At 38.9% G+C, this 18,211-nt stretch overlaps 4 protein-coding genes across 6 annotated transcripts; all 4 read right to left on the bottom strand.

The window, feature by feature from the left end:
- Positions 1-196: 196 nt before the first annotated feature.
- On the bottom strand, positions 197-2,722 carry LOC125477869 (serine/threonine-protein kinase STY13-like). The gene is made up of 6 exons (XM_048585382.1): positions 2,203-2,722; positions 1,985-2,106; positions 1,671-1,858; positions 1,372-1,546; positions 1,009-1,143; positions 197-894 (listed from the first exon to the last, which is right to left on the bottom strand). The coding sequence occupies exons 1-6, from the start codon at positions 2,528-2,530 to the stop codon at positions 712-714; spliced, it is 1,131 nt and encodes a 376-aa protein (XP_048441339.1). The 5' UTR covers positions 2,531-2,722; the 3' UTR covers positions 197-711.
- A 201-nt stretch (positions 2,723-2,923) lies between these two features.
- Positions 2,924-8,701, bottom strand: LOC125477557 (deoxynucleoside triphosphate triphosphohydrolase SAMHD1 homolog). Its single transcript, XM_048584772.1, has 19 exons — positions 8,387-8,701; positions 7,211-7,248; positions 7,099-7,121; positions 6,663-6,769; positions 6,527-6,575; positions 6,356-6,440; positions 5,954-6,044; positions 5,674-5,712; positions 5,452-5,519; positions 5,286-5,348; positions 5,024-5,079; positions 4,867-4,940; positions 4,670-4,762; positions 4,485-4,586; positions 4,271-4,351; positions 4,086-4,177; positions 3,933-3,948; positions 3,368-3,487; positions 2,924-3,275 (listed from the first exon to the last, which is right to left on the bottom strand). Exons 1-19 carry the CDS (start codon positions 8,498-8,500, stop codon positions 3,174-3,176), a joined length of 1,413 nt encoding a protein of 470 aa, XP_048440729.1. The 5' UTR covers positions 8,501-8,701; the 3' UTR covers positions 2,924-3,173.
- Positions 8,702-10,168: 1,467 nt separating this feature from the next.
- On the bottom strand, positions 10,169-12,975 carry LOC125477558 (dual-specificity RNA methyltransferase RlmN). Of its 2 annotated transcripts, none has more exons than XM_048584773.1 (9): positions 12,714-12,975; positions 12,536-12,612; positions 12,287-12,389; positions 12,058-12,155; positions 11,745-11,887; positions 11,536-11,644; positions 11,162-11,353; positions 10,911-11,047; positions 10,169-10,802 (listed from the first exon to the last, which is right to left on the bottom strand). In XM_048584773.1, exons 1-9 carry the CDS (start codon positions 12,955-12,957, stop codon positions 10,514-10,516), a joined length of 1,392 nt encoding a protein of 463 aa, XP_048440730.1. In that variant the 5' UTR covers positions 12,958-12,975; the 3' UTR covers positions 10,169-10,513. The 2 variants fall into 2 exon arrangements, with proteins under 2 accessions (XP_048440730.1, XP_048440731.1); XM_048584774.1 differs by having other exon boundaries at positions 12,536-12,609.
- A 682-nt stretch (positions 12,976-13,657) lies between these two features.
- LOC103953522 (pre-mRNA-processing factor 17) lies at positions 13,658-17,013 on the bottom strand. 2 transcript variants are annotated; one of them, XM_048584770.1, is made up of 2 exons: positions 15,171-17,013; positions 13,658-13,971 (listed from the first exon to the last, which is right to left on the bottom strand). In XM_048584770.1, the coding sequence occupies exons 1-2, from the start codon at positions 16,934-16,936 to the stop codon at positions 13,965-13,967; spliced, it is 1,773 nt and encodes a 590-aa protein (XP_048440727.1). In that variant the 5' UTR covers positions 16,937-17,013; the 3' UTR covers positions 13,658-13,964. The 2 variants fall into 2 exon arrangements, with proteins under 2 accessions (XP_048440727.1, XP_048440728.1); XM_048584771.1 differs by lacking the exon at positions 13,658-13,971 and having other exon boundaries at positions 15,167-17,013.
- Positions 17,014-18,211: the final 1,198 nt, after the last annotated feature.

The raw sequence follows: 18,211 nt of genomic DNA, 5'->3' as shown, positions 1-18,211 counted from the left end.
TTGTTTTTTTTTAACTTTGAAATTGGAGAAAAATGAAGAAGAAGAAAAACTAGAGATTTGGAAAGATAGATAAAGCAATTTCAAGTTTCACAAATAAGTGAATAACTATCAATCCATAATGTTCATGACAAGGAACTCATTGTATCAAGTATATGTAGATTTTCTTGACATGAATTTGCATTTATATTCTCTAGAATATCTATGAAGAATGAATCGGCGGATGGGATACTGACTTGAATCCGGTGCACACATGTAGCAACTAACTCAGCATTGAATCAGGTGTTCCATCGATGTATATATAGCTCAGACGCGGTGTAAATGATCTTTTGACTTCAGCATTGTATAGCCTGGAAAACTGGTTAAAATGCCGTTTCTTCGAGAGCTGAGAGGATGCCAGTTTGCCCAGGACAAGGCGTACATCATAGTCGTTTACATTACTGACCATTTTTGGTGAGTTTGCCAACTTATGCTTCACTAATTGCTCCACCAACATAAGCAACGTCAGTTCAAAACCACTTTTAGCCTTTCACATGTAAGTGATATACAAATTTTACTACATAGTGTGTGTATTTGACAATTCGTTTGGAAAGGAAAAAGAACTTCGCCTTCTTCCTTTCGAATGGTGCGCCTCCCTCCGTTGCCCCAGAATGAAGAGCGATCTCGTAGTTCTTGGTCTGTTGGAGCTCCGTTTTATCTTCCCATTGATTTACCTTACTGTTTGCAGCTGAAGATGGAGAAGCAACCCAAACCTTTATTTTCTGAAAAGTCAATTGCCTCTAGCATCGAGACAACCTCTGCCATTTCTGGCCTTCTGTTCGGTTTTGAATCCCAGCACCTGATCATCACTTTAGCTAAGGAGCTAGGGCAACCCTTCGGTATCGCTGGTCTTAAATTCTGCAGTTAAATAAAACAAAGCATTGTAAGTTTAACGTTACATGAATTATTACAAAGACGGAAATAGAGCTATTGAAATTCTTCTGTACACGATATGTACACATACGTACGTACTTCATTCACAACTGCTGAAGTCAATTCTGAGAATCCGACGTTAGGATATGGCATATCGCAGCGATACATCTCCCATAAGCAAATTCCGAAGCTGTAAACGTCACATCTTTTGTCATATGGTTTATTTTCTATGACCTGCAATTAACACATTTGGTATTAGTTAGATTACTGCAAAACCAAATCAACAATTCAAAGTTTATAAATGGATGAGAAAAAATGCTGACACTGACTCGGCCACAGGGAGAGAGTTTAAAGGGGACAAGCAATTTATTCGAACAATAATGCTGGACATTCAGAATATTGTAATATTCCCAGAAACATTTATATCTACTTTTAATTTCCGTGCAGGTAATATTAACTTACCTCAGGCGCCATGTATCCAGGTGTGCCGGTGTAGCCTGTCATCTCGCTTGAATTCGAAGCCTGGAAACGAGCAACGCCGAAATCCGCTATCTTTACCCTACCGTCCTTGTCAAGAAGCAGGTTTTCCGATTTCAGATCTCGATGAACAATATTCTTGCTGTGCAAGTAACTCAACCTGCATGCAAATTAACACATATATCATTAATTTCTCATATATAGCAGAAAATTAATAAAATTACACTGACGAAGATTAGGCCAAATTACAAAGACAAATATATATGTAGGGAAATTTGTGATACCCTCTAGCAAGATCAAGTGCCATTTGTTTGACAGTCTTGTGAGGCAGCTTCCTTTCCCGGTGCTTTATGAGGTGAGATTTTAGAGTACCGCCGGAAAGATACTCTGCGATAACGCAGGCGGAGTTAGGGCTTATCTCTACCTTACCGTGGGATTTTAGTTTTGATGTATTTGTTGCGGCTCCAATGAACTGGAAAAATAAAATTAAAGATTTTTTTTAATAACATAACAAAAATTAAAATAAAATTTACATTTAATTGTAGAAAAGGAAAAGAAAAAGAAAAAATAAATAAATAAAACTGAATGATTTTTGTACCTTGGTAATGTTGGGGTGATCAAGTTTATGCCAAACAGAAACCTCCCGTCTAAAATCGTTTTGCAAAGAAGCTATTTGAGCTTTTGTGTTTTGGCCTTCTTCTCCCCACTCCAAAAATTTGACTGTTTAATTAAGAAAGAAAAAGATTAATTAAACCATGCACATATAAACATATAGTAATTAAGCAGATGTAATCAGTAATTACGACATATATATACCTGCGACTTGTTGGCCGTCGTAGAGGCCTCTATGGACGGAACCAAACGTTCCATGGGCGAAAACTTGCTTCACGACGAGTTTATCCGGCACGATTTGCCACTCCTCCTCCTCTTTTGCCGGCTTGATGGCCGCAACAACTCTGGTGTTGTTGTCTCTGATGACTTGGCTTTCTTGGCCGTCAAGCAACTCTTTCGTCTTCTCCTTCTTCTTCTTCTCCATCGAGCATAGTCGGTCGAGATGCCTCGCCAACTGTTGGTCCAAACTTTGTATGTCGATATTGCCCGCAGCCTTCTTTCCACTTCCAAAGCCTGCTCGTTTGCCCTCCATGTTTGTTTCAAGTAGTTTGAGAGAGCTAGTAGCCTACTTAATTGCGAAAAGTTGGATTTTCTGGTCTAGTTGTGTATATATAGAGTTGTTCGTCGGTGGTGTTTCTTTTCCTTTTGTATTCCTTTTACAATGCACATTAAACGTTCACATTTAGGTTACACATGTAAATAAGAGCCATTGGATTCTGTAAGGTCAAATAATCTAACGGCTTTTGTTAAGAAAGTTGGATTGTTTGTGATTGATAGGAAACCCTTCCGGCTCATCAGGAGTTTGTGTCCTTTCTGGGCCGAAAGACTTTTATCCAAGCCCAAAAACTTTTATATTTCATTTTATTTTTCCGTAAACAATTCTCTCTACTAATATGGCAAATTACTATGTAAAATATAAAATGAATTAAAGGGGAGAGAGAGATGCAAAGATTATATTGTATATATACATTTTCTCATGGCTTTTTTCAGCATGTGGATCATTACAGAGTTGATAAAATGTAGATTTATAGTGGATTTTACAAAGTTGCAGATTTCCTAAATCCAAAATATGTGGTAGCGCCGAGACGTATACCGGTATACCTAATACGTATCCTTATGAATCAGATATACGATGAGGATTTATACACATTGGTCACGGTGGTTATGTTCCGAAATCAGGCTTTGCGTTGTTTCTTCTTAGGAGTTGGATGTACCTGTTCTGTCCGTCCGTATGTCTTCATCTGATAAGTCTCAAAGGCCTCGGAAACTGCTTCAACCTGATTGATTACATCATCGCTTGTTAGTCATAAGAAATTAATACAGAATACGCGATTAAGTTAACAAACACAGCATGTACTAAGAAGCGAACCAGTCCGGGCTTCTTCGCGTACACCCTGACTATCTTGTCTTGATAGAATGTTGGAAGCAAGTGACTTATGCGATCATCTTGGATCTGAAACTTTTCACCATGTAGAGCACTCTCATAATCCTGATAAAAATCAAGCCCGTCAATACACCGTAAAATTCAACCACCTACGGAAGAAAGTACCGTCTACTTCAAGAATTTCAGAAAAATAACAGAGATTCTCAAGCTGTTAACTTGTTTCAAGGACAATTTCATATCCAGATCCGTTCGTTCTACCATGGAAATTAGTAACGGAAGAATATGATTGCCAAAAAGTACACAACTACCCACAGTTTAACACACCACAGATTTCAATATCAGCAGTATGTCCAAATGCTAAAACTATGATCAGGTTAAATTTGACGATTCACTAAAATCTTTTCGATAGTTGCGTCTACAGTATATATGCACTGCGGTTGCCACATATTGCAGCGATCATGCGGTTTACGAGGTTTATTCATTCATTAAATCAGCGGCTTGAAAGATGAGTAAAATACGGGGCATCAAGCCATATGTAGGTCGAAAGTACCTTGAAAAAATTGATTCTGGAGGAGCAGGTGCATGCATAAAGGAGAGCAAATTATTTGTCAAACAAAATTACCAAAAGCAAATTTAATGATGTTATACGAAGACAAGCAGTGGCTTGATAATAATCATGATATGATTTAGGAGTATAAGGTACCTTTCAAGAGGGTTCTTCCTTCCATGAGTCAAATCAATTTTAACAGTGCAGACTGCAACATCCTCTTCCTTGAGTGTAACACTACCAGAATTCTGGACGGAAAATTAGGCACAAGGTATCATGTATCTACTTGATAAGCATAACGGAAAGAGGAAGATGTAAGAAACTAAGAATATATTTGGAACCTGGGAACAAACTATGTCTTGAGGCGTGATGTCTTTGAAATGTTCTAGGTTTTCCTTTGGAACAGAATACTCGTTGCAGAACTGCCAAAGCAAATAAAAATTGTAACAAACTGGATTGCCTAATGAATTACGCTAGGAAACGCTAAGAACTGGGACACGCAAACAATGTAATACTACAGGACCTATTTCTTGTGGGGTGGACATATAAGGGTACCTGGTAAAGATCCCTTCTTCGAATGCGATGGATCAAATCCTTAGCTTCCTTGAGTTCAGGGTCATCAGAAGTTTCAATCCTCTTCAAAATTGTGTCATCCAACTGTAGATTAACACAGATAACGCTAGTGCTACAATGATAAAACCCCTAGTCAAAAACTCTGCTAAATGATAAAGCACTTGCACCTTCCAAAACTCAGCTGCGCTTTGAATTGATTCTGCAATTTTAAAAGCACTATTTGCATGGCACATAGCATCGATGGCCATGAGTTCAACAGCCTGTGAAAACATAGATGTCCAGAGGCAGATCAGAAAAGTTAATCTATCTATAGTACCATTATAATTTTGATGCTTCAGCGAATTTTTTTGGTTCTATCTCTGACCTTCACTTTAGCATGTGTGTACACGGTTCGATGCAGATCAGCACGAGTGGCAAAGAGCTTGTGGACTGTCAGATCTGCCCATGATATCAAATAAAATTTAAAGAACCATAACGATTGCGTTGCGAGAGTGACAAAAAAATATTCAATATATACTCACAATCACTGGCGCGATAACATATCTCATCATCTATAACTCTCATAGTTTCCATCAGCCTGCAATTTGAAAGAACAAAAATATGTTCCAGCAAAAATCTTCACTATGGGAAAAGTAATAGTTTCAAAACATCAAGTCCGTACAAATAACACAACCACCAAGTTTAAACTTCTACACAAATGGAAATTTCAAAACTTTGAGTGTACTGGACGTCATGGATCTTCAATGAATTTAAGTGCTCTGTGAATTGTTAACTTATAAATACCTTTCGAACTGAAAACTACAGCCTATACCACATGCTCGGGAGTCACGCACCATGTAATCAAACCTGTAGAGAGATGACATATGTATCACTTAGCATTGTCAGATAACAAGTAGCAATTTCCAAATGAAATGCCAGACCTTCTATAAAAGGAAATCAAGTGACCTACTTGTCAACATCTATTCCAGTTCGCCCATTTGCAACAATATCATACAAGAAACGCTTATTTGTCACACTCTGCATTTTTAGCATATTGCAAAGGGCTAAGGATAAAACACTAAAGGAATCCAATGTAGAGTGCGAGCATTAAAGTGAAAAAGTAGTCTGTAAGGTGTTCTGAGATACTTGAAGAAATCTCAAAATTTGAGCCTTAAACTTTATGATAACTTACATTCTGTTCCCCATGGTTGGAGCTAGCAAGGATCAGTTCCTGTAAAGATACATTACATTCCCAATACATTAAATCCTAATCCATTATTACTATAAATAAAGCATATCAGCATTCATATTCACACATATTGAGCCAACAAAGAATTGTACAGAAGTTGAAGTGATCTCAGCAGGTTGCAAAGAAATAAAGACATCGATGAGGAATACATGGAAGGATATCACAATGCAATCATTAAACAAGTGCTATTCACTAAATTATGGTAATGGCAAAACAAACTAACCTTCACCCTTTTAAGCACTGCAGAATCAATATCAATATTGTTCTCTTCAACAATGTAGTCGATCATGTTCACAGACATCTCCTCATGAGACCTAGAAAGCAATCAAAGTTATAACCCTAAAAGTGGACTAGATATCCTGACTAAAAACATATACCATTTACAACCACCAAACAAACATGAAGTATCCCTATAAAATTGCACAAACTAATTTCACAGAAAGTGAAAAGATCCGTGTGCTGTATCTCTTTCCTAAAGAACATGGACATGTTGCATATGCAAGTCATAAATGAAACAGAAAAGCAGTGATATTAGTTTCAGAAAGGTTTAAGTTTGTAAAATGCAATCTTCTTCTACTGTACAAGAAAAATGGAGCTAAATTCACTTGAAGATTGTAAGAATCACCATGTGCAACCGTTAATAACCCGAGGAAGAAACTCGCGCTCAAACATGTGGCTGAACGGCCCATGGCCGATATCATGCAGTAGTCCTAGAAAGAGATTTGACAAAAAATAGAGATGTGGGACCGGGTTACAAGAAGAAAAGCATTTATTACAGCAGGTACAGATTCATTACCAGCAAGTTTTACTGTTTTCCTGTCAAAATAATCAATTTCGAGGTCCCCCTACAAGGATGGCAGATGAAAGAGGAATGAGTTCTTATTCATAAATTGCAGAATGAGAAAGATTAGGCTGTTATGACAAATTCCTACATGGTAGAGTTTAAGTTTATTGATAGCTTCACCAGCCAGCCAATACACCCCGAGTGAATGCTCAAACCGAGAATGTACAGCCCCAGGGTAAACCATGTCTGTCAGACCTGGATCAGAAGTAAGATTAAAATCAAACCTGAAGTATTGAATAGAAATACATCGGTAGAACAGGTACAGACGAATGTAGTAAGGTGATTTCAAACGATGAGGATATATTAGATAACATTTAATATGTGTACTTATACACACAGACACAATCCCACTCCCGTTGGTCACAAACAAAACGAAATTGGTACTCAACTTATTTCAAGAAGTTGGGGAAAGAGATAGGTTATGTCAGCATATCTACAACAATTAATATCTAGAAATTTAATATCCCCGTTATCTGTAAATCTAACATTTGTTAATGCTAATTCATTTAGTAAGTTCAACTCACCAAGTTGTTTAAGATCACGGAGCCTGCAAAAAATGACAGCAATATCAGGAAAAGAAATCCAAAAACTTACTCAAGAGAAAATGACCCTTGCATAGAATATTATCAAACTTGCCTCTGAAACTGTGCAGTGTCGATGAACTTCAAGAAAAGCTGCAACAACCAACAGAAAGATTCATTTGATACGATATTTAACATAACTTCCATGACTCGTTAATTTACATTCTAAGTTGAAGGCAATGTACAATGTTTACGGTAAGTACAAGTACAAAAGTCAATGTGCAAGAAATCCATATTTAAATACTTCACCCAAGAAATTAAAATGAAAAATCACAATAAACTTGAGAATTTGAATTTCAAATGATGAGCCTTAACACATCATTACCTCAAATCCAAGCCTAATTCAAATTCAACAAAAGACAATTTTTTCCATATCCGCTATGATTTATCGACTTCCATTATTTATCAAAAGTTAGATTTCACTTGTTAACTATTAATGTGAGAATTTATGCTTCTTCGACTTGGAACTTTATTATTTGAATTTTCAAGCATCTAAACCTAAAATCCTCAATCTCAGAATACAAAATCTTCAGTCTCAGTTCTACTTCTACACCAAAGCATGTGAACCTAAAATCCTCAAGCAGTTCTAAAATCTGTCTTCTCTGAAACTTAAACCGAAGCAGAAAATGGAACAAAACAACTAGTTGACAACAAAATTACTAATAATTTACCTCAATCAGTTTAAATCAGAACTTTAGGTCCAAATATATTACCTGTAAAGCTATAACTCACTTCAAACTCGATCTACCAAAACAAAAAGTTTTGATTCACATGCTCGAGATGATTTGCGATCTAAATTCATCAAACAATTTCCTAATGCTCTGAAATATGATCCAAATACAGCAGAAATCAACGCCAGCGATTTCAGAAAAGCTGATGTATACGATCGCTTTAAACTTAAAATCGCAATTAACAGTCTCAAAACATATGAATATGAAATTAATTAAACAATATGCATTCCTCTAAACTACGAGCCAAATCAAAGCAGAAAACTAAACTAAAACCAAAACAAACAGTTCTTGCAGCAAGATATCGATATCGCATTATTCGATACAACAGCGGCCTTAAAACACAAAATTCGAAAACAAAATGCTCTCGCATTCAATTCAAATCTACGATTCTGATTTCCGAGAACAATGGCACGAAACAGAGACGATACACGAAAACAACATCATCACAGATAACGCGAAATCGCAAAAACGAAACTAAGCGGCGGAATCGAGGCACATACCGGCTCGAGATAGATGATTCCATGGACGTTATCGCGAACATGCTTCGACAAGCTCCGGTCCTGATAGATGCAATCGGTGAACTGCACCGAGTCTTCCTTCCCACTCGTTCCCATTGCTCGTTCACCGCTACTGTACTTCGAACGCTGACAGAGGAAAGAAGAGCACCGGAGCTCGGAAATTAAAACCTAACGATTTCGAATCTGGACTGCAAGCTAGGATTTGAAGAGAAAGTAGAGAGAGAACGAGAGGAGGCGAGAGAGAGAGAGACGGTTAAAGTGGAAATGCGAAAATGAAAGAGGGAACGGACTGGAGGAGATTTTATTTTATGGCTGCCAAATTCTTGGAGTGTTGGCATGAGAAAGGAGTTGCCGCCAAAAAAAGTTTCGTGCCCCTACGGGCCTTCTTCGGCGCGTGGAAGAGGTGGCCAGCTGTTTAGAAAGTCGAAACGTTACTTTATTCAAAAAAAGTAAAAGAAAAGGAATGAAGCGTCTAATCCATACTTTGTGGAACGAGGTTACTTTTTAAAACTGATTAACGTGCTCCTTACTTAGCTACTTAGGTTTCGTCGGTCATCCTAATTAGTTGTTGTATTGAACGACGGACACGTGGCTCCATTTGTTTTTTTACATTTTTTTTACACACATTTTTGTGAGATCCACTTCATAATATATTTTCGATCTAAACCGTTTAACTTTTTGAACATCATTTATAGATTATTCTTACAAAAAATTAGACAAATCCAAATCAATTAAGACATTTATTTGTAACAAAAATTGACGAGTACGGACAAATAATGCTAAACCCTTAATCCAATAGTCATATGGTTTCAAATTTTGATATTTTTTATGGACATATTTTTGGAGGAAGACCTAAAAGATAGACGTTTTGAATCGTTAAAACACAATATAGAGTGTACTCCACAAAAATACGTGTCAAAAGTTGTATAAAAAAAATGGAGTCACAATTCCGCTATCATATTATGACCTAATTTTTAAATTTAATCTTAATGCATATTATAGATTATACTTTTTATCAAATAAAAATTGCATTCATAATTATGTTACAACGACCTATCTAGCACCTTCAAGAGAGTTCATTTAACCAAACTTTCACTCAGAGGGTAAAGTCATGGTTATACTCACATGAACTCGTTATTATAATAAGAACGGTGCTATCCACACATCTTTTTTAACCTTTCACATAACTCTTAATTTTTGATAAAATTGGTCTTTGTACTTCGATTATATCGTGGAGAGAATGGATTCTTGATTGGACATCCATCTGTAGGCAAAATATAGAGGATGTAGGGCATGACATATCCCTTGGTTTAAGGGTGCAGGGCAATGGAGAAGGTATGGAATGAGGTGAGGGCAAAATCTGCCATCAACACACAATATTCCATGTATTCATCATGCGAAAAAATAATTATGGAAAGACTTTTTAGCTAAAATGATCATTGAAATTTGCGTAACTCATCACTTCGATATCTGAGATTTGAAATCAATAAAAATGGCCTTGAGTTTGTCCATCATCAATCATTTTGGTCATTTCATAAAAAATTATATTAGATAAGAACCAAAATGATAAAAATATCCTCAATTTAATAAACAATAGGCCAAATGATTTGATAAAAATTGAAAGTATTTTTATCATTTTAGCCTTATTTAATGGAATTTTTTCATGGAATGACAAAAATGATTGATGGTGAACAAATTTACTTCTATTGATTTCAAATCTCAGAGATCAAAATGAAGAGTTATGCAAATCCCAGTACAATTTTAGCTAAAAAATCTTACGAGAATTTACTTTCATAGGAGAAACTCAGAATATTTCCTCAAGAAGGGTTTCGCACAATAAACAGGTTACATTTTCTGTTCGGAGAAGACGTCGAATATCTTAAACTGGTAATCCATAAGACGGGCATTCAGGCGGATGTGCATACAAGCAAAAGCTAATTTGAATCTGCCGGACAAGGTGACACGAAACGTGAATAACAAGAAGGCCAGGTAACGAAGTTACATGGCGGTGCACCACAAGAGATAGGTCCCGGGCAGAGCAGTCAAACTAACGCGTGCTTAGCATGCTTCATCCAGAGGATTTAGGAATATAATGTCCAGATAATCGAATCACGCAGAGACTTCCACTGCCATTTTGAATTGCTCGGGTACGCGAAGCAAGGGAGCTTGGACCACATCGGGATTGCCAAGCTGACCACAGGCAGCCATCTGATCATCACCTCTACTCGACCGCAAGAAGACGCGGCACCCTAACTCAGCCAAGAGATTCCGAAACTCAACCATCTTCTCCTCGCTGGTTGGTCTGAATTGGGATCCACTATGAGGGTTAAATGAGAGGAGGTTGATCTTGCATGGAATTCCCTGAACGAGATCAGCAAGCCTCTTCGCATCCTCCACACTGCATTATGCCAAGAACAGAGTCAAACCACCAAAACAAACAACAGAAAAGAAACTTCAGATACGACATATTTGAGTCAAACAGCAGGAAGTCGAAAACCTAATTTACCTATCATTTATTCCTGCAAGCATCACATATTCAAAAAGAACTTTGTAGTTATTCTTGAAGCGAAGTTCCTCCCTAAGGGTCTGAAGAAGCAAGTCTAATTTATACTTCCGGTTAATTGGCATGATCCAGTTTCTGACCTGCAGATGCGATGTTTGTGCAAAGGTTATACCCCCGTGCAAATGTGTACAAGTGTGTTCTTCTATCCACATATACATGTGGTTTGCCAATTCAAATAAAATGAATGTAAATACCTCATCTGTCGTTGCATTCAAACTAACGGCTAAAGCACAATTAGATTCCTTAAGGAAACGCCTCATCTGGGGAACCAGCCCACTTGTTGAAACTGTGACCTTTCGAGGACTGAAATATAGGCCTTGATCATGTAGCATTATGTCAGCAGCTTTAAGAACATTGTCAATGTTCTGAAGTGGTTCTCCCATTCCCTAGAAATTTAAATTTACACGTATTATCAGAGGATGAAAGTATCCGTTATACCTAATGAATAATGCCAGTTCAGTAAATTACTTGGTCTAGATGACAGAGAAACGAGCTAGGATTTTCTTATTTTGGTTAATGAAAAAAAACGTATATCCATGTGAAAATGTATTGTGAACTCCTAACCTACCATAAATACAACATTCGTAATGTCGCCAACTTCACTTGTGAACAAGGACCGTGCAAATACAGCCTGCTCTACAATCTCAGCTGCAGTCAGGTTCCTCCTTAGACCCATCCTGCAAATGGAAGGATTTAGAACCAACATTCAGATTATCTGGGCTACGGAAATTGAAAGAACGTAGAATTCACAGCTTAGAGGAGAAGAATGAAGCTTACCTGCCAGTGTAGCAGAATTGACAATTCATGGCACAGCCCACTTGACTCGAAACGCAAACAGTATTCCTACTACGACTATCACTAGCGATGCTAGGTATGACGACAGTTTCTATCACCAATCCATCTTCCAAAGTGAACAGAATCTGAAACCTCCTGTGAGTTTCATAATCAATGAGAAGGTTCCCTAAGAAATGCTAGTAACTTTCTAAAGCCATATATGATATTCCCAAAAGCAGTTTTAACCGAGTAGAGTAAGACCACGTACGATGATAGTTAAGCAATACAGGGGGCATAAGGAAATGAATCCATGTACCTTTCGAGTTCCATCAGCCGCGGTAATAACTTGTTTCAAAGCCAATGCCTTGAACTCAGCACTCTCACTCAACATCTTCTTAAAATCTTTGTTCAAGCCTACACATTAAAAATGGCGAGCGAAATTCATTGACCGGAAATCAAATTACATCAAGATTCACGAGGAAACTGAATAAAGCACAAACAAGTGGAATTGGGTTAACAGGATAAGGAAAAGTAGGAGGAAGAACCTTCTAGTTGATCACTGTGATGCGCCCAAATACCATTCCCGTATATACGTTTCCATAGCATTAGAGCCTGGCCAGGCCTGTACCCATGTGACTGAACCCATTTCTGTCAATGCATTACAAATCATAAGCAACACATTTTCGACAAGACGATATTCTAAACTAATCTAATCTACGGAGAGCGGGATTCAAACTTGGGAGCAACATTCATAAGTGACGTGGGCAATAAACAGTGAGATGAGAAAGAATTACTTCAAGTTCATCGTATCGCATGCCCTTGAGAAGCACTTTCGAGCTCCGGTTCGTAATCCCACTCCTTTCACCTCCTGCTGACCAGAGGGCAGACGAAATCAGAGCCAAGAAGAAGATGAACCCAGAACAGAAAAATCGAAATTAAAGAGCCTGCTCGAAGAAACAAAGGTGTGCTCACCGGATTCGAAGGAAGTTTCGTCGACGGAGACGAGAGGACGTGGAGGAGAACAGGACGCGGCGGTTGAGAGAAGGCGGCGGTGGGAGGAGGCAAGAGGAGTGAGAGATGCCGGCGAGGGTTTCAGAAAGGGAGAGGAGACGGGGTTTTGAAGTGTGGCAGGGGTTAACAAGGCGGCCATGGGAGGCTTCTGCGGCGGCAGAGAGGTTGGGCTGAGCAGGATTCGTCTCAACCACATAGAGCCCATCTCTCGCGGGACGATAGCGGTAAACCAGTAGGTTCCCGGGATACAAAACCTTTAAATTAGACTTAAAATGACACCGTTTTGAGGACTAATTCGTGTAGGCAAATTTTTGGTCTAAAAGAACTGAATATTTCACTAGTGTTCAACTCTCGAGACTTTTGCGGTGCCAAGGACGAGTTGTTTATGTCACACGACTCACAAAGATTTACCCGATTTGAGTTTACAATTTGGACCCGTCCTCTCCCCGTGCTGGACCGCATAAACACTCCTCAATCTACAGGTCAAGGGCCCTTTTGTTCACGAAATAGTTGCAAGATGTGAATAACTAGTTAGTAATTGATCGCTCACATCTCGCTACTATTCTGCAATGTCCCACATTGAAGAATATTGATAAAATGTTGAGCAAAGTCGAATATTTCAATCACTCCAAACCCATTAAATGTTTCAATAAAACCGTGCACATTGTTCAAGATCTTGTTGCTCAAACGGTTAGCATCATTCACATCATATGTTTGAATATGCATTCCCCCAATGTCGAGTGTATAAAAAGAGATGCAAAATCCTGTTTAGAAAGAGTGTCCTTCACTACCACAAAAGCTTTCATGTCCAACATGAATTGTGCCATATGGTGAAGGTGCAGTTTTTGGATACAAGATTAATTAGCCGTGAACTTCTCTAAGTCTTAAAAAACTACGAGTATTAATGAGACATTTGCAAAAAACAATACTCCTGTAAAACTTCTCAGAATCTTCAAAACTACAAGAACAGAACATCAAAACGAAAACATTGTATTACAAGTACATATCCAGCGTAACCAGATGATATCGGTGATTGCAGTTGATTGTAGCAAGACAAAGAAGGAGAGTTCGTCCTGCAATCTTATAAGTATCCTTATGCCCGGCAATCACCAAGATGGGTACATCCAATGATGATGGCGCTACACCCGTGTGGAACAGAAATGGGTAAATCAAAGTTATAGCCCCGCTTATCCAAACTGAACTGAAATGCGGCTAGTCCCTGCAAACCAGACAAATGATTAATCAGACACGCATTTACTAAAAGGAGAATGCAAGCGTGCACATGTATGTAAAGCAACTGCAACATTTCTCAATGAAATATGAAAACAATTGACGCACTTGGTTTTTGTTAAAACTATCCCCCATATAATATATAGCTCAATACGTGAAACCAAAGGATCCATCGGAAGATGAAACCTACCATTATTAACTCGTTTTAAGTAATATATTGCACGATAAAAAGATACTCCTTTCACCGCAACAGCATTTATCCATTTAGGTTTGATAAGATAAAGTGAAGACATTAAATCAAAGATACAACACAGGCACAGAAAGAGAACTAATGAATTTGACCCCAAGACATTGAAGCACGACCAGGAAGGAAAGAGAGAAAAACGTGAAACCTGTCTTCCAATCATTATCATGCTGGTTCTAATTGGACAAGGCTGTTAAAAAAATTATTGGCTACGTATGGAGACTTAAGCGTTGACAGGTAAAAGACAACGGGTACCATTAACAAATGGAAAGATATACATATTGTACAAGTTCCTTGAAAAGAAAAGTTATGGACTTCTTTCCTCCTACATAAGGTTAGGTCAAAGATGGATGGGTGAGGAAGAAGGGAGAGTGTACGCTTTCCCTCTAACAGTTCAAGACTGGTGGGACGAAATTCCTCCCATCCCCGCAAACTCATAGTGGAAATGAAAATAAATAAATAAAAACTCCTTTATATAAAACTATCCTAAGAGAGGCAAATTATTGCTTTCCATCCCTGCCCTATAAGAAAATAGTTTCTAACCCTGCTCCACCTATATCCATGAGATGGATGGAGGAAAGAAAGTTTCTTCTGGAGCGGTAGAAACACAAAATATCTGAAGTTTAGTATCCTACATTTCTAGTCCCAAACATAGAGGTTGGATGTGAAAAAGGTCAAGTTTGGTATCCTAAATTTTTACTAAATACACAATATGTCAGAGCATAGTACTACATCAATAAACCATACTTGGCTATATCAGTTGTCGCGCATCTAAAATTGGCATGAGTTTTATACATTTTAGTTTTTAGCAGATACGATAGGCACATAACCTTTGGCATCAAATGTTGAAACTGCTTAGACAGGTGAATCAGAAAACCAAATATTGCACATACGAATGCATATAAAGCGAATTAAAAGTGTTACAGAAATGAAACTTTACTTACCAATACTTGATTAAGCCATCCCAGCCACATGTTGCAACTTTACTTTGCTCCAAGGGATGCCATGCTGCCCCAATGCATACCCCTTCATGACATTTGAGAGTTCTGAAGACTTTGCATGTCTTCCAATCCCAAAACCAGCATCGACCTTCACCATCACCTGACATGACAAACCGTCCATCTGGCGAGAAATTGACTTGGCAAGCATACCCGGCAACGACATGCCCGGCAAACCTCTTCTTCTTATTGAGCTGAAACTTCTCCCTAGTGCTATAAATCAGAATCTGATTGTCCATACTCTGTGCCGCAAGCCAATTGGAATTGGGGTGCAGCGAAATTGATGGCATGGAATGCATGTGAGGCTCACTAATATACTTAATAACCACAGGGATCCCAAACTCCCATACGCGAAGCGACTTGTCATCGCTGGAAGTAACAAACCTACGGTTATTATCCACAAATGTAATCGTATTCACAGCACCCAAATGCTGATCATACTCTTGATTGATCTTTCCCTCATTCATATCCCACTGAACAATCTTCTTATCACTCATACCAGCCAACAACACATTTTGCTTATCCTCATCCGGGTTCAACTTAACCACATAAGGAACCTTCCCAGTCGAGAATGTAGATATCACCTGCCCGGTTTCTGTATCCCAGTACTTGATATTCTTATCATAACTAGCAGTTAAGAACCTACTCCCATCATTAGAAAAACAAATATCCCGAACTGCCTTCGAGTGACCCATGTAAGTTCTCATACACTTACCGGTATTGAAAACATCCCAAATCTTCACCTTGGTATCCATCCCGGCAGACAGAATCAAATGCCCGTAGTTAGGGAAGAACCTAATAGCAGACACACCCTTCGTGTGCCCGCTCCAAGTGTGCACCAACCTCTTTGGAATATAACAGTGATCATTAGATGCCTTAGCATCTCTCGGCGGCGCAATCCATGACCTACCCTGATAATCCCTCTCTTCTTTTCCATGAAACGTAGTCTTCTCAGCCACAGCCTCGCCCTTATCGCCAGCGCCTTTCTCCTCACCTTTCTTCTTCGCATACTCCTCGGCGTACTTCTTCTGCTCCTCAGTCAGCTCCGTCGGCAGACCCTCCTTCTTTCCCGCCCACGGACTCTTCTTATTCTTCATCAACCACACGTCACTAGCCGGGTTCTGGACCTCCTCCGGGTCCATATCCTCATCCCCACCCTCATTCTCCTCCAATTCCTTTCTCTTTTCAATTTTCCGCTTCTTCTGCTCGTGCTGGGGAATGTTATACACAGAAACGGCGTCATTCTTCTGCAAGGCCTCGAAATCACCTACATAATTGTACCCAGCAGATGCCGAAGGGTCAGCAGCATACCCATACTTGTGAAACGTGTTGTACTGCTCGTCGAACACGAAGGGCTCAATGGAGGCGTCCTCGACGAAGCCGAGTTTGTGGTTGCGCATCCCCTGGGCTATGCCATCCTTGGCGTAAGGATGAGACGGGCCGTAGATTGGTGCCCATAGCTGCTCGTAGGTGGGGTTGAAGCCGACGATGTGTTGGGTCGGGTCAATGGGGCGGGTGGAAGACCGGTTGGCCCCGGCTACCGTCAGGGCCAGCATAGTGTCGTCGACATTGGGCGCGGCGGACTTGGCGGGGAGGAGGCGAGGCGGCGACGAGTCTGGGGACGACGGTGCGGATTTAGGGTTTTGGTTCTGCTCCTCGGGCTCGTTCAATTCGTCGTCGTTTTGATCAGAGTATGCTCGGAGAAGATCCATTCATAGAAACAAAGACGACCCCCTAAGCCCTAAATTTGGTCTCTGTGTTGAAAATTTGAGACTTTATACTTGGAATTCGAAACGTAGAGGAACCTGGATTGGATGGGAGATGAAAAATAAGATAGCGATCGAGAAGGTTACTCGCCGGCGGCGGCTTGGAGAAGGCAAAGGGCAGAGGCTGGGCGGGCACAGAAGGATTCTTGGCGGGGTTCAGGTTTTGGAATAATTCGGGGTTTTCCGGGCTTTTCCAGGGTTTTCGATAAACCGTAAAACCGATTGCAAATGCCAGTCACGGATGCAACTTGGTTGGAACCATCCAAATCCGTTCATGTTCAATCCGACTTTAAATTCGAATAAGAAGGTTTTTTATAAGTTATAACCCTCAGAATTCAATTTGATTTCAACCCGTTCATTGATTTGGCTGAGTTAGGTTGATTATTTGTCCAACCCAACCCGATTAACCAAGTCCAAAAACCCACATCCTTTCTAATATATTTTTTTAATAAATTGCCCCTCCAAACCCTAAAGTGGTATATTAAATTGTTAGTCTCCAATTTCATTATGCGGCTCTCCATCTCTATCTGAAAGCCCATGAAAATTTGCAACTGCTGCTCTCTCAACGAAGTGTTCCTCTTTTCTTTTCTTTTTTCTTTTCTTTTGGTACTAGTTTTGGTATTTCTTGTATTTTAATTCAAACTTTGCATGGTTGAAACATTCATATTTAATTTAATTTTATAACGGATACAATTTGCAGAATTGAATTTTAATTTTGAAAAAGTTGGGCCAACCCGAACTCAACCCAAGTAAACTCGAACCCGATTAAACCCGAGTCCGAATGAACCCAATTAAAACCCAACCCGAACCCGCACCCGAATTGTAAAAGTTGGGTTAGGATTAGGTTTACCTTCCAACCCGCCTGAGTTGCACCCCTACCAGTCACTCGTGACTTTCTAGCACCCGCAAAAATTTGAATTATTTTTGTACCTTTTTTTTTTTTGTATTTCTCTTACTACTATAACAAATAATAATATTCATATTTTTTAAAATATAAACTATTTATTAATGGAAATCTAAACTTTTATTAATTTTTCTTTTATCTAAATCTAAACTATTTATTAATGGAAATCTATTTGTCAACCAAAAGAGAGTGAAAGATTATTTAACCAAAAAAGAATTTACTAATTTTTGTTTAAACCTCACTTACATGTGATTTTAACATTTCTAATTTGAAAATTTTAAAATATACACTAAATATATATTTAACATCTTTATATT

Source organism: the organism of the source record quoted next, unplaced genomic scaffold, assembly GCF_019419815.1.
Source record: "Pyrus x bretschneideri cultivar Hongxiangsu unplaced genomic scaffold, Pyrus_bretschneideri_v1 Contig22, whole genome shotgun sequence".
In the NCBI taxonomy this organism is placed as follows: Eukaryota; Viridiplantae; Streptophyta; class Magnoliopsida; order Rosales; family Rosaceae; genus Pyrus; species Pyrus x bretschneideri.
The sequence above is the reverse complement of the archived record's forward strand: the minus strand, read 5'-3'. Positions and strand labels throughout refer to the sequence as shown.

What these genes read in the sequence shown, in the direction of transcription:
- LOC125477558 (XM_048584773.1), bottom strand. Translation starts at nt 12,957, where the DNA reads ATGGGCTCTATGTGGTTGAGACGAATCCTGCTCAGCCCAACCTCTCTG. An exon ending in TGCGATACGATGAACTTGAA is followed by an intron (nt 12,390 to 12,535) that starts GTAATTCTTTCT and finishes ATGCATTGACAG; the next exon opens with AAATGGGTTCAGTCACATGG. An exon ending in TCACAGTGATCAACTAGAAG is followed by an intron (nt 12,156 to 12,286) that starts GTTCTTCCTCCT and finishes TTTAATGTGTAG; the next exon opens with GCTTGAACAAAGATTTTAAG.
- LOC125477869 (XM_048585382.1), bottom strand. Translation starts at nt 2,530, where the DNA reads ATGGAGGGCAAACGAGCAGGCTTTGGAAGTGGAAAGAAGGCTGCGGGC. An exon ending in ATCACCCCAACATTACCAAG is followed by an intron (nt 1,859 to 1,984) that starts GTACAAAAATCA and finishes TTATTTTTCCAG; the next exon opens with TTCATTGGAGCCGCAACAAA. An exon ending in CTTCAGCAGTTGTGAATGAA is followed by an intron (nt 895 to 1,008) that starts GTACGTACGTAT and finishes ATTTAACTGCAG; the next exon opens with AATTTAAGACCAGCGATACC.
- LOC103953522 (XM_048584770.1), bottom strand. Translation starts at nt 16,936, where the DNA reads ATGGATCTTCTCCGAGCATACTCTGATCAAAACGACGACGAATTGAAC.
- LOC125477557 (XM_048584772.1), bottom strand. Translation starts at nt 8,500, where the DNA reads ATGGGAACGAGTGGGAAGGAAGACTCGGTGCAGTTCACCGATTGCATC. An exon ending in CAGTGCTTAAAAGGGTGAAG is followed by an intron (nt 5,713 to 5,953) that starts GTTAGTTTGTTT and finishes GTATCTTTACAG; the next exon opens with GAACTGATCCTTGCTAGCTC. An exon ending in ACTGGAATAGATGTTGACAA is followed by an intron (nt 5,349 to 5,451) that starts GTAGGTCACTTG and finishes ATCTCTCTACAG; the next exon opens with GTTTGATTACATGGTGCGTG.